The 13,351-nt window shown below is 52.6% G+C and overlaps 4 protein-coding genes across 4 annotated transcripts; 2 read left to right on the top strand and 2 right to left on the bottom strand.

Annotated features, from left to right (window-relative positions):
- Positions 1 to 1,249: 1,249 nt before the first annotated feature.
- Positions 1,250 to 3,070, top strand: BGZ61DRAFT_531009 (phosphate transporter; the record flags this gene model as incomplete). Its single annotated transcript, XM_046253650.1, has 3 exons — positions 1,250 to 1,714; positions 1,767 to 2,829; positions 2,880 to 3,070. 3 exons carry the CDS (start codon positions 1,250 to 1,252, stop codon positions 3,068 to 3,070), a joined length of 1,719 nt encoding a protein of 572 aa, XP_046106043.1.
- A 2,508-nt stretch (positions 3,071 to 5,578) lies between these two features.
- On the top strand, positions 5,579 to 5,861 carry BGZ61DRAFT_531008 (uncharacterized protein; the record flags this gene model as incomplete). Its single annotated transcript, XM_046253649.1, has 2 exons — positions 5,579 to 5,601; positions 5,654 to 5,861. 2 exons carry the CDS (start codon positions 5,579 to 5,581, stop codon positions 5,859 to 5,861), a joined length of 231 nt encoding a protein of 76 aa, XP_046106042.1.
- Positions 5,862 to 6,715: 854 nt separating this feature from the next.
- On the bottom strand, positions 6,716 to 7,655 carry BGZ61DRAFT_448970 (uncharacterized protein). The gene is made up of 2 exons (XM_046245539.1): positions 7,499 to 7,655; positions 6,716 to 7,448 (listed from the first exon to the last, which is right to left on the bottom strand). The coding sequence occupies exon 2, from the start codon at positions 7,352 to 7,354 to the stop codon at positions 6,857 to 6,859; it is 498 nt and encodes a 165-aa protein (XP_046106041.1). The 5' UTR covers positions 7,355 to 7,448; positions 7,499 to 7,655; the 3' UTR covers positions 6,716 to 6,856.
- A 1,175-nt stretch (positions 7,656 to 8,830) lies between these two features.
- BGZ61DRAFT_210864 (uncharacterized protein) lies at positions 8,831 to 12,004 on the bottom strand. The gene is made up of 5 exons (XM_046238012.1): positions 11,581 to 12,004; positions 10,355 to 11,450; positions 10,091 to 10,272; positions 9,059 to 10,002; positions 8,831 to 9,005 (listed from the first exon to the last, which is right to left on the bottom strand). The coding sequence occupies exons 1-5, from the start codon at positions 11,671 to 11,673 to the stop codon at positions 8,918 to 8,920; spliced, it is 2,403 nt and encodes an 800-aa protein (XP_046106040.1). The 5' UTR covers positions 11,674 to 12,004; the 3' UTR covers positions 8,831 to 8,917.
- Positions 12,005 to 13,351: the final 1,347 nt, after the last annotated feature.

The raw sequence follows: 13,351 nt of genomic DNA, 5'->3' as shown, positions 1-13,351 counted from the left end.
GCGCAGATCTAATTGGCCTATCTTCGCCATCCGGGAACACCACGCCGTATGAGGAGAGGAGTCGCGTGTCGTGGCTCTCTTTCAGGACCCCATTCTGTCTTCAGCCTGGAATCCACTCGGATGCAAGTAAATCTCTCCCCCAAGGATTGGCCTCCGTCCAAAGCGGGGGCTTGCTATCCAAGTTGACCGATCAGAAAGCTCAAACCTCCCACGAGGGCGAATACCACCATATGATACCCGACTAAGGAGTCCCCGAGCAACCTGCGAGTACCTGCGGGACCTTTGACGACGAAAATACCGGAAATGTGACCAAGACGCGGGCCACAAGTCGCTCGGGCCGGTGGATCTGGGATCGAGTATGCAGCGTCGCCCGTCAAACTCTACCGCGGATGGATGCGATGCCACCCGATGATCCAGAAGCCGTCGCGGCTTTAGTGGCAGCCAACCCTGGTCTGCAGCCACCGCATATTTGCAGCGCCGGTGACGCATTGGGAATTGTGTCGCGTGCTCGCATTGAGGTTACACGCGGCTGAGTTGTTTCCTGGTCGAGGAGAAACATTTGTCGTCGGGATAAGAATAGACGAGACACGACGTCAAAGTTAATGCACAAGCCCACATCCGTGAGCTTGAATCCTTTGCACCCATACTCAATCATTAAGCTTATTCTTTAGGTACAGCTCCGTGAAACTCCTCTCTTTTTTCTCGTTTTATGGAGGAGGCTCCACCTCGTCGGCGGCGAACAGCAAGTGCCAGCAGAGAGAGGGACGCTTCCCAGCCTGGATCGACTGTTGGATTCTTCCAAGACGCTGGCCGGGGCTCATCCTTGGCTTGCTCCCTTGCCGACCGAGACGCCGTTTTAGGGAACTAGGCACGAGTTGTGTTCCCACTCTGAGCATCCAGAAGTTCCACTCTTGGCACTCGGATGACTCCACACACAACACCAGTGGCCATGCATCGATGGTCAAAGCTGAAGTTGTGTAGGTGGGCGTGTGGCTATCGTTTTTCTGGGCAAAGTGCAATGGCTGTGAGATTTCTCTTCATCTAGAGGTGCTCGCTTCCAGATATATAACTTCCTATTTTCGCTCCCCTTCTGTCCTTCCTCTTACTCTCCAGGTCACTCAACAACCAGCACTCAAAACTCTTCCTTCTTCGCTCTTGCCTCATAGGTACCTATCAAATTCCTGCTCTCTTTGGACTCCTCCACAGCATTGTTTTAGTCCGGCATCGTCTCCGGACACAAGTCGATACAATGGCTGTCCTCTCCCAATACGACTACCTCCTTGCCATTGGCACAATCTTTGCCTTCCTTGATGCTTGGAACATCGGTGCTAACGATGTCGCCAACTCTTGGGCCAGTTCCGTCTCGTCGCGGTCCATCACCTACCTCCAAGCCATGATCGGTGCCTCCGCCATGGAGTTCACTGGTGCCCTCGGTGTCGGTGGGCGGGTTGCCGACACTATCCGAACCCAGATTGTCGACATCGACTCTTTCGAGGATAAGCCCGAGGTTCTTATGCTCGGTATGGTCTGCGCCGTCATTGCCTCTTCTGTCTATCTTACTTTCGCTACTCGCTTCGGTTTCCCTGTCTCCACTACCCACTCTATTCTTGGCGGTGTCCTCGGTATGGGTTTCGGTGCCCTTGGTAGCGGTGGTATTACTTGGGTTGGCTACAAGGACAATGGCTCTGTTGATATCCAGAAGGGTGTCGTCCAGGTTAGTAAAATCATTCAAGCCCATCGCATCTGTCTGCTAACACCGTCGCTAGGTCTTCCTCGCATGGATCATCGCTCCTATGCTGTCTGGCTTCTTCGGAGCTGCCCTCTTCCTCTTGACCAAGTATGGTGTCCTCCTTCGCAAGAAGCCTACCATGATTGGTCTCTTCCTTGTCCCCGTCTACTTCTGGGTCACTGGATCTCTCATTACCATGCTTCTCATCTGGAAGGGTGGTTCATACAAGGTCAACCTCACCGAGGCCCAGATCCCTGGTGTTATCGTCGCTGCCGGTGCTGCTTGGGGTCTTCTCATGGCTGTCACTCTTGTCCCATGGTTGTACCGTGTCGTCATCAAGGAGGACTGGCAGATCAAGTGGTACCACATCCTCCAGGGCCCCCTCCTGCTCCGCCGCGGTCCCGTCCCCCCTCCCCCTGCCAACTTCCAGGGTATCGTCCGCGATTTCTACGAGGGCCACCTTACCCGTGAGGAGCTCGACGCCCGCCAAGCTCAGCGTGCTGCCACTGTCACTGAGGATATTGAGGGTCAACACGAGAAGAACGTCAGTGACAACACCTCCGAGGAGGTTCCTGTGCAGACCGCCTCCACACACAAGTCCATGATCGGCCCCAAGCCCTCAGGCCCCTGGTACAGCAAGCAGTTCATCTGGTGGGCTATCAAGTTCGCTATCCTTCATGGTGTTGACAAGGACATTGTCAGCTCCCAGAGCCAGAAGTCTGTCGTTGCTGGAGATGTTGAGGAAATCCACGCCCGTGCTGAGCACTTTGACAACCGCACCGAGTTCCTCTACACCTTCCTCCAGATCATGACCTCCGCCGCCGCCTCTTTCGTCCACGGTGCCAACGATGTCGCCAACGCTATCGGCCCCTACGCTTCCATATACCAGATTTGGAACACCGGCAAGATTTCCGGCGCCACGGCTGAGGTCCCTATTTGGATTCTCGCTTTTGGTGGCATTGCCATCGTCATTGGTCTCTGGACTTATGGATACAACATCATGGCTAACCTGGGTAACCGTGTCACTCTCATGTCTCCCGCTCGTGGTTTCTGTATGGAGTTGGGCTCCGTCATCACCATCATTCTCGCTACCCGCCTAAGTAAGTCTTGGGTTTCACTTCCCCTGATTGCATATACTAACCATTAACAGAGCTTCCCGTCTCCACTACTCAGTGTATCACTGGTGCCATTGTCGGTGTTGGTCTCTGCAACGGTGACTGGCGCTCTATCAACTGGCGCATGGTCGGCTGGATCTACATGGGTTGGTTCATCACCGTTCCCGTTGCTGGTCTCCTTGCCGGTTGCCTCATGGGCTTCGTCACCTATGCTCCCCACTGGTAAATGCCATCGGGCTTCTGTCTTTTTCTTAGCGCCAAAACATTGCTATAGCACCTCACAACTTTGTCAAGCATGGGAAACTGCTTCTCCTTGAATTGACTGCAAGGCGGTCCTCGACGAAGGGAAGGGCTTAGGCATTGATCTTAGAATATATACCCAATAAGTTAAACTGCACAATACCCATGGCCGGTTCTTGGTGAAGTATACGTACACATTGGACAGCCTCAACAAACTGTCTGCTAGTCACCTTGATGTCAAGAGCTATGTCCATACCTACAAGCCACTTAGCCGAATCTTAGTCTCTAGAGCGCTTGGCTTCATTGATTTGCTGTACGAGCATGTCAATACAAACCTGACTGTGAATTTGGATTACCCCCGAGGCCTTAATTCACTAGCACTTAGCGCCCCTAATCTTCAGCGCTCTTAGTGCCTAACCCCTCTAGAATTTAGCACTAAGCCGCCCTCAAGCCCCTAAAGGCCCTAATTTTTAGCACTAACTTTCCCAGGCCTTATCCTGTAGGAAGGCCAGTGTTTGTTTACAATTGGTCACATCTGACTCCCGTAATCTAATTGAGGAGATCTAGTAATGAAATAAATCATGATTTCGGCATTAAAAATTAGGATCACTTAGCAAGCGCTTCATTGCTGTCGATTCTGCACCAGATGTGCCGCGGACAACAAAGAACCACCAAGTTAGCTGCCTGGGGCCCACGTGACATGCTGATCAGGCAGTTCTCCATTCAACCACATCTCCGAGAGACTTGACGATGACGACAGACAACGACCTGAGACAAATACGTTTCAGTTCCAAGATGACTCCGTCTTTGTGTCTTACAGCCACGCACTTGTTTTGTTTGAGAAACAATCAGGTGGGAGTTGCCTCGTTTCTTGCGCACAACACCGTTCCACCGATGCCCGCCGCTGCGTAGTTGAGACGGTGTACTTCGTACCGTTATGACTCAATCGCGAATGGATACAACCCACGATCTGGGCGCAGCCGGAACAATCGCCCATATTTGCGCTGATAAATCTCCGAAAGTGAAGCGCGGGAAATGAATTTGTCCAGTTTGGATGCTGTACAGCCCCCACCCGCTCAGCCGATAGCCAGGGCACGCCGAAAACGCCACCCTGGTCAAGTCCTTCGAGTCCTTGGGCGAGTCCTGGCCTTACGGTGGTCGTCATGAACGTGCAGCGGCTTTTGGCCTGAGACACCGCTAACCACCGTGTTCCAGCTGCTCAGGATGACTCTGAATATCGTCCCTTTTTCCAGCTGGTGAGGGGTTTTTGGAAATCTCATACGGAGGATTACCTGGCTCCGCGTGACGCCTGTTCCAGGCATCCATGCAGATTCCCAATTGTCCAATGCGAATTCAGCCCTCGTCGAGATTGCAGTCCAAGACTGGGAACGAGATCAATTGGGATCACCACGAGTAGAGAAAAAGACAATGGTATCTTCTGGGATGTTACATGTCAAAGACCGATGCTAGGCCGACGCCCAGCTCCGCCACACAAGAACAAGGCGAGGTGAAGCCCCAGTTTCTCTCAACCCGCAGTTACTACACATCGACGACGATAGTGTTTTGAACCTGAATGGCCACCGTTCGGCTTTTCCAATTGCTGTGCCCCAATACCAATACCGAGCATCACCTGAAACCTGCACTCTTCACCTTTCCCACGTCAGCCACTCGTAGCTCTTGGGTCTCGGCCGGCACAGCCTGTTGATGTGGGTGATGTGGCGAATGCAGTCCATAGCGCCGCCCTACGAGGCGACGCGATGCTGGCCCAATGATTGCCCCTCGTTACCATGCTCATGGCCATTCCAATCTCACCCCCGCGGTGCGCAGTTGCGTAGTTCCCACGAGCAGCACTTTGCGCGCGAGTTTTTCGGCTTTGCAACTGAGAAACCCCCTGCGCAGTCCGCAGAGCGGTTCATTGCCCCTCTGGTTTCCAGGCACGCACTGCGCTCTGTCTTGCAGTTGGACGTGGGATATTCACACGGGCGAAATTTCCAATGCGACACCACCCTCCCCGCCCCATCCCTCCTCGGCCCACACGTCCTAGACCCCAGCCAAGTGGTGTTCGTAACGGCGAAACTCTGATGACGGTGGTCGCGATGGAGTTGCCGTCGAAAGTAGCTTGTGCGAGGCGGCGTGCCTAGTTCCAGTTTCCTCTGCGAAATGGCCCATTTGCTCAATGGGGCTGTTGCAAAGCCCCGTTGTTCTTTTTTTCCACTTCACGTCTGTGACGGTTGAGGTGGTCTTTGGAACTTTGGTTATTATAAAAGCTATACCTCCCTGAAGTGTTTTATTGAAATTATTCAGATCAATCCATCTCACCAACAACTGCTTGTCCACGACGTTGAGAACAGCCTACCAACCCAAACCAACCCATCCACTCACCCACTCACCCACTCACCCACCACCAACAACCAACCACACCATCACCAAATACGCTACCAACACTTGTTGTCCTAGCCAACTCATAACCAACATTCCAAATTATCCTTCAAAAATGAACTCTCCATCTCGCAACCAGTAAGGCAAGCCCTCTCATGGTATAAAATCTCATTATTAACTGTAAATCTAGGACGGCCAGCACTCACAACACCTCTTCCACGGGTGGACACCGGCAAAGCCCGAGCACTAGCAGCACGCTCAGCACCTGGGCTGGCTCGACCGACACGACCGAGCGCTTCTATGTCAACGGTACCAATACTGGACGAGGATATTTTCACCAGGCTGGCAAAATGGCAGACTGGGAAATCCAGTTCAACCAAGCACGTAACCGTGGTTAAGTGCTTGGCCTTCTCCAGTGTTGTGTATGAATATGGCGAGGATTAGAAGCCACTGGTGTGGCTAGTGCAGACTGCACCACTGTATTATGGCGCTGGGTTGGCTTTAGTTTTTACGGATAGATTTGGGCGGGCAACGACTTGCAGCGATTTACGCATGGCGGATTTAAATGATCCAAATGTATTATATACTATATCTCGTCTTTACGATTTTCTTGTTGACATCGCCGTTTGGTGTTGGCCGTGTGACTCTTACCGACGCTCCTATTCCCAAGGCAGCTGCTCCCTGCGGGCGAACCACCCAGGCGCTCATCTCCAGCGCCTTTCAGGCATCAGACCCTACCCTGGATTGGCTAAGTGGGCTCCCGCTATCGTTTCGTGCCACACCATCTAATCACCTGGAAAGTTGATGCACAATCAATGCCTTTGCGCCTGCATGGCTGCCTGCAAAGAGAGGGAAAAGAAATCATCAAAGCACCGCCCAGCTGGAACAATTTTGGGGGCTTTCTTTATACAATATGTCAACGTCTCCAACTATTTTACCACTGAAACCATCTGCATCCGAGTTTGATCAGTCTCTTGACTTGAAACTCCCGTAAAATCCGATGGTCGGTCCAGCTTGATGCCTGCGAAGGATGCGATGGCCACATGAATTAAAAAGAGTATGGCCATTCGCACACACACCTATTGCTACTTGCATATATGACTGCACATCTCATTCCTGCTGCTATATCATCCTAAGACTAGTTTTTTATGTTTATTCCCTAATTAATTTTTTCATCATGTTCATTTTTTTAGGTTTAGTTTATCAATAAATGTGAGTTTAAGTAGGCCTAAGAATTTCAATATGTTTACTAGGTATATTGGTTTGTCTTGTGGTTTAGTCAAGGGGAACTGTATCTGTGTGCGAATAAAAATTCTCATTAAAAATTGAGTGTTTGGGAACCCGTCCCAACTTTCTTTCCTAACGTTCACCTCCACTCGATGGTTAAATTCCCTCAAAGGCCTGGTAAGGCCACGGAGCTTGCGAAAGTCTCTCCAAGGTTGAAGCATGATGATGTGGATATGCAGTGCCGCCGACAGCTTTTGGATGCGTCCATCCATTCTTCGACGTGTTCGTATGCCCCTTGGCAATATCCATGTGGTGTATCAATATCCTTCCATGCGCCTAAACTCAGTGCGCTTTCCATGTCCTTTGTCGAGAATAGTTTGATCTCAACTTGAAGTCTTGGTACAAGTGACGGGTCGGATCCGTAATGGGCTCCAACGAGCTCGGAGAAGTTGCGGAGAGCCTCTCTGGAGGGCATAGCGAAGATGACCACGCGGCGAGTTGCGTACAGGAATTCTCGGAAAAGCGGCGGGATGGTGGTCAAATCCGAGTGAAGGATTTCGTTGTATCCTAAGCTTTCAACCTGCACGCGGCAGGGACCATCCGTATTTGGACCCTGCACGTTGACGAGAGTGGCCAGAGAGTGGCCAAGGCGAGTTCTTTCCATATTTGTTCACGAATCTCGAAAGGCAGTTGCGGGTTCACCTTAGCCGTTTGTCCGACACCTTCGTGAGAGCACTTGATCTTTTCCGGGGTGGAGGCTGTCTAGAAATAAGCGCATGCACAAGTGCGACTCCAGAGACGTACTTACCGCATCAGTGGTGTCCATGTTTCAACAGCGTTGTAATCGTGTCACGAAGATGTACCGATGTCTGAATGTGTAAGAGCATTGCCTGAGCACGATGAAGGCATTCAAAAGAGGTTACCTCAGGTTGTGGTGGACGGAGGCGAAAATAAGAGTGTGGGTGAAGGGAAGTGAGCGGAGAAGAAGAGGTGCTTCATCTTCTGGAGTTTTAAATACTCATTCTTGATGTTTAGGGTTTAGGCTCACTGGCTTGCCTCAGGCCACCCTCTCTTCAGCACTGTACCGCCGCCAACATCGTCTCAGCTAATAACGACGATATCCTCCTCGCTGGGCGATTGGGATTGGCGCGGTCGAAAAATGACTTCTTTGCAGCGTTCCATTGCTGGCAATCAAAGTGATTGGTGATGACTTCTCTTGATTCTGTGCAAGCTGTCCAGAGACCAGCGTCCCACAGGCACGCAGATTGATTCTTGGGTGTGTTTTCGTTGTCCTTCGTGTTGCTGAATCTTGGGACGGAGCCGTGGCTAGCACCGCAGAGTGGATTGGATCGAGGCTTGCACCTGGGTCGACAGGGCATTCGTCTGGCAGACGATATCCCCTCTCCTTATATATAAAAGGAGACATTGATAGGGTTGTATGAACAGAAAGAGAGGAAAGTTGGAGGAGGAGCAGTAGGGCATATATATAGTTTCAACCACTCTTGGCAAATTAAATGGGCAGCTTGAGTTTGTTGTTTCTCTTGCCTTGCAATCATTTAGAGTTTGCTATTCGCAACGAGATGATTGCTACTCGCACACAGGTGCAAGCTTCTTTAGGTACCAAAGCATCAGCTTAACTGAGGTACGAAAGCATCAGCTTAACTAAGGTACCTATCTGCCTTATGCATAAGGTAGTTGAAGGTAGCAGCCCTAAATATCCGTTGTCTTGTCAAATTAAACCTAATTAATAAAATAAAAAATAAATACTAAATATTAGTCTTGAGAAAAAATATCTTCTAAATTACTCTCTCTGGGGGGATTCTGCATAATTGTTCGTAGGATTAAGAGTACAGTTGTATGTGTAAATAGCAATACTCATCATTCAATGACTGAACATGACTCTTTCCGGTTTGCTCGTTTTCGATTAACCGGTGATTCACGTGTCGCTTCAACGACACCTTCAAACAGAAGCAAACATCAAACTGCGTGATTTCGAGAAAGGAAACAACCTACAGTCACATTGCCGCGAATTAACATGGGTCAGATGGAGGTAGCACGGTAAGCGTGAGGTTACAGTGGGATCAATCCAAACCCCTTAGCTACATTATCAATCTCCCTCAAGAGATAACCTGTACACCTTTAATATGCGTGCCTTATGCCGTAACCAATCCTTCGCATAGTGTGAGACAATTCAACCGAAAATATCGCCATAACTTCATAGACCTCGTTATTCATCACTGACATATTCCTGTCCTTCTACCAGGATCACCACTGTCAGCGTCGCCGCATACGCCTCTCGGATGGCGCAGGACATGCTATTGCCATTTGTTAGCGCTTACGGATGACGGCAGTATCAATTGCCACTTACCATGTCTTGCGAATGTCGGCCACCACAGCGCTGAGTCCCCAGTGAGAACACCATGCTCGCGCCAGAACCTCATTGTCCCGGACACCAAAAGCCTCGACTACCAGTACCTTCTCGTCATCATCATCCCCCTCCTCGTCCAGTGCACCATCATACATTCCATGCCCATTGTGAAACCCATTCCCGTTGCTAGGTCCATGGCCAAAGCTGTGGCTGAAGAGGTCTCGGTAGGGCCCTCTCATCATGCCAGGCCCAGGGCTAGATCGCACGCTGTGTATTGGCGGTCCTCCGTAGAGACCCCCCCAGTCACGGACACCAACGATGGAGTCAACGCGGATCGACGTGTAAACGTAGTCGAAGAAGAGTGGGTGCGGTCCGTCAGAGCATGGCCACGCAGCCACAAAAGACACGTCGTACATGAGTCTAAGTGGCCACGATACGCCATCGATGGCAAACTGCACAGTTGCGTCAAACAACCTTGGGCCCCCGACGGTTAGTGTCGTGTCATCGGGCCGGTCTGCCGCCTTGAGGGTCAGCAGCTCAATCCGTACTGTATCGATGGCTTCATCAACGCCCCGCGGAGCCACGAGCTGGTACTCGTCTACGGGGTACACTTCAGCCGGGGGCCCAAGCGGGTCCGATCGCTCTCCCATGGACTCAACATCCTCAGGTCCCATGCGCTGCTTCGGCCGTCGACTCCGGATCCGGGCGATTTGGGACCGACCAAGATCCGTCGTGGGTCGTGCCGGACCCACCCACCCGGCCACCGAGTGGCAGGTTGGTGCCAGCACCTTGCCTACAATGCAGGTGGAGGACCAATAGGTGTAGCTATTCCGATACTGGAATCCACAGTGGGGGTGATTGTGAGAGAGGAGTGCTAGGTCGTCGGTGGCGGTGTCGGGATCGAGATCCAAGAGGGTGTTCATAATGAGGAATGGAAAGGTTGGCTGTCAATTGTTAGCCTTCTTCAATGGGAAATCTCGCTTATTGACAACCGAGTCCTCGAACCACTGTTCGTGAAGTGGTTAAACTTACCCCTGGAAGTATCACACCGCTGAAAAAAGAAAAGGCATCGGAACTGATGTCGTCCAGAGCCATCTCCGAATCCTTCCGCTTCATATTCTCCAGAGTGGCTGCCAGGTTGGGCCATTTCATCATCTGGGCGAAGCGCTTGAGCATTTTGATCTGACGCTTTTTAAGCTTGTATCGAAGGAGGACTGTATTCATGGTTAGAGATGCATTGTACTCATCCGTAGAGCTCCTCGTCTCCTCACACGCAAGGAACTGGACGGGACTTACTATCCTCGGGCGTCTTGCCAAAGTCGTCAACGCGGACATATTCACGCCATCGACGAGCCAGAGCCAGGTTCCACTGAATGGTCGGCGGGATCTGCTGAAGAAGCTTCTCTTTGGCCCAGTCTCCATGTTGGTGGGACTGGATGCGCAGGTCAAGCTCGATGCTTAGGAGTAGCTGATGGTAAAACTTGCGATACTGGTCACCGTTGGCCTTGGTGGCATCGAATACGAACCGAGTTGCAACCTGGTTGCGCGCGTTGGTAAAGTCGATCCAGTCGGGCCGGGATAGGACGAGGATCAGGTCAGTTATTTGCTTGTCGAGAGTGCGATGAGGATTCAGGATCTTATCCGGGTCACGTAGGATGCGCTTATAGAGGATGCGGTAGAGCAGGGCTTCATCGTCATCCTCGAGCCCGTAGCGTAGCTCCTGTAAGCGTTCAAAGATGCGTTCAAGGTCCATGGGCCGGGGCATAACGCCCGAGTCGCGGAGTCCGATTGCCGGGGGCAGGAGACTGGACATGGAAGCCCATTGGTTGAGGGTGATGGTGCCGGGCAGATGGCCAAAGTAGAAGGCAAAGCTGGGCTGCTCCAGAGTCTCCCAAGGGTGGGCAGCACGACCAGAGCTGAGTGTCCGCAAGGTCATGAACTGAGTCATGCCATCGTGCAAGTTGGCAGCGTCGGTGCCGTCATGACGATTGCCGGTAGAGGTGGTGTAAAGGGCATAGTAGCTGTCAGCGGCATGGGGGATAGACCGCTTGTGACCCTTGTGAGAGGGAGCACCGCGGGCGACGAGCTCGAGGGCATGCTGAGGGGGGAGCTCCTCATGACTGGACACGCCGCTGGGAGGCCATGACGACGGGGGCCCGGGGGAACGGAAGACGCGGCGGCTGGGTGGACCGGCCTTCCTAGCAGGTAAGCCGGATGGCTTGTCCGGGTCAATCTCCGACTGGGGCCGTCGGGGCCGGCGACGACCGGCGGGAGCCAGAGGGCCGTCTACCGGTCCGGAGCGACGTCTCTGGAGGTCCGGGACGAAGTCGGCCACGGGGTTGGAGACGGGGCCGGGTTCAGCATCGCTGAGACGGCGAGAGTGCTCTCTTGGCTGGGGGGAGGGAGGTCAGCGGACAGCGGACAGCAGACAGCAGACAGCGGCTCAAGAAGTGAGAAGTGACAAATGAGAGGAGAACAAAGAACAAGGGACAAATGACAAAGAACAAAGGCCGAGTACGCACCGGAGGCTGTTTGGTCGAGGGCTTCCTGGCGACACTAGCCCGACGCAGCAGGCCACCCCAGAAACCCTTTTTGTCGTCGCCTTGATCAGCCATGATGTCATCCGCAGTGGCCGGCGCAGCGACAGCGGCGGAAGGGTGGTGGGAGTGTGAGTGAGAGGGCGGACGAGAGCCGGAGAGTGAGCCTGAGGATGAGAGTGAGCCAGAGGATGAGCGCGGGCAGAATCGTAAATGTGCCTAGTGTCAGCCCAACGATGGTGAGGCCGCCCATGAGCGTCAGGCCCAGGCCGGGCTGAGAATGCGATGTTGTTAGCTGTAGCTGTAGCTGTAGCTGAGTGCGGCCCGGTGCGATGGCTGATAGAGGCCGCCGTGGCACATGATCCAGCAGCCCCGGTACGTCGAGTCGAGTCCTCCGAGTCGCCCGCCCACGTGAGAGAAGAAATCGGGCAGGCGCATACGCGTCGTATCGCGAAGGGCACACTGGGCAGGTACCTTACTCTGTGGTTGGGCAGCGCAGCGCAGCGCAGCGCACGATAAGGGATTTTTTGTTGGAGGGGGGGAGGGAAAAAAAGGGAAGGGGGAAAATATGGCTGGATTCGTTCCCCGACCACCTGCACGCGTGCGTTGCGCTGCGTAAATTGGTCGACGGCGAGGCGCAATCGCCCACGCAACTGTGGGCAGGGATGGGGATGGATGCGTTGTTGGTGTTATTGAAGACGTTGCTGTAGTGAAGTGTACTCGGCAACTAAAAGCCTAACGTTAGAGGGATGGACCCAAGAGGGATGGATGGATCCAAGAGGGATGGACCCAGTCAATCAACGTCAGTCCGCAGTACGTACGGTGTCGCTTTCGCAAAGTTGACTCACCCACCAAACTCGTCACATCAGCCCGCGACTATTCAGCAAATGAATAAATCCAACGAATCACCCCTGACGACGACGAAGAGGGGAATCTCGTGCAGCAGAAAATTAATTACTCGGGGGACGAAGCGAGAAGGCAGGGATATGCACCATAAAGTGCCTAATGCACTATAAAGGATGCACCATAAAGTATGCACCTCCTTAGGACTGCACCTCCCTAAGGCCTTATTAGACCACTCACTCCTTGTCCCTTGCGTCCGTGTGTCCCGCCGCGCCAGCCCCGTCACATCATATCGTGTCTCGACCCAGTCATAATCAGCAGGTTTCCGGTAGACGAGGGAACGCAGAAAAAAAAAAGAGAAAATCACCAGGAAATTTGCATGTCGCAGAGCACCTTGATTGATCAATCCATTGCGCCCCTTCCCTGACACGGATATGTACGCATGCATAGGTAAATGAGATGGCCCCAAGTGGAGAACGAACTGCAGAAGCTGCAGCAGTTTGCCAGCGCACCCACAACGTCAACCCGCACCCCTCGTGCATGAGTCTAGACCTGACTGGCCCATTGCCTCACGTTGCTTTCGTACCTACAGATCTAAACTAGGCTTGGGTTTCGTGGCATGGGCATTCATTCGTCATCAGGCTTGGGGGTTTCATCAGATTTGACTTGCTACTGATATCACAGGCGATTGGATGGCTGGAGTTGTCCATTCCTCCTGGGGTGCCCTTTCAAAAGTCTTATCCAGAAGAAAAATAACACCAATACCTAACCTAAGTCAACTAATCATTAGGTAGATAAATACTTCGTGATTTCTATAGGCCCTAAAGGATAGCAGGTTACAGCACACAGCAACCGCTAGATCCTGATTAGCAGCGCCTACTACCCCTGAAGTTACAGCGGCCTTAGCAGATAC

Source organism: Ilyonectria robusta (assembly GCF_021365365.1).
Source record: "Ilyonectria robusta strain PMI_751 chromosome Unknown BGZ61scaffold_7, whole genome shotgun sequence".
Lineage (NCBI taxonomy): Eukaryota > Fungi > Ascomycota > Sordariomycetes > Hypocreales > Nectriaceae > Ilyonectria > Ilyonectria robusta.
The sequence above is the reverse complement of the archived record's forward strand: the minus strand, read 5'-3'. Positions and strand labels throughout refer to the sequence as shown.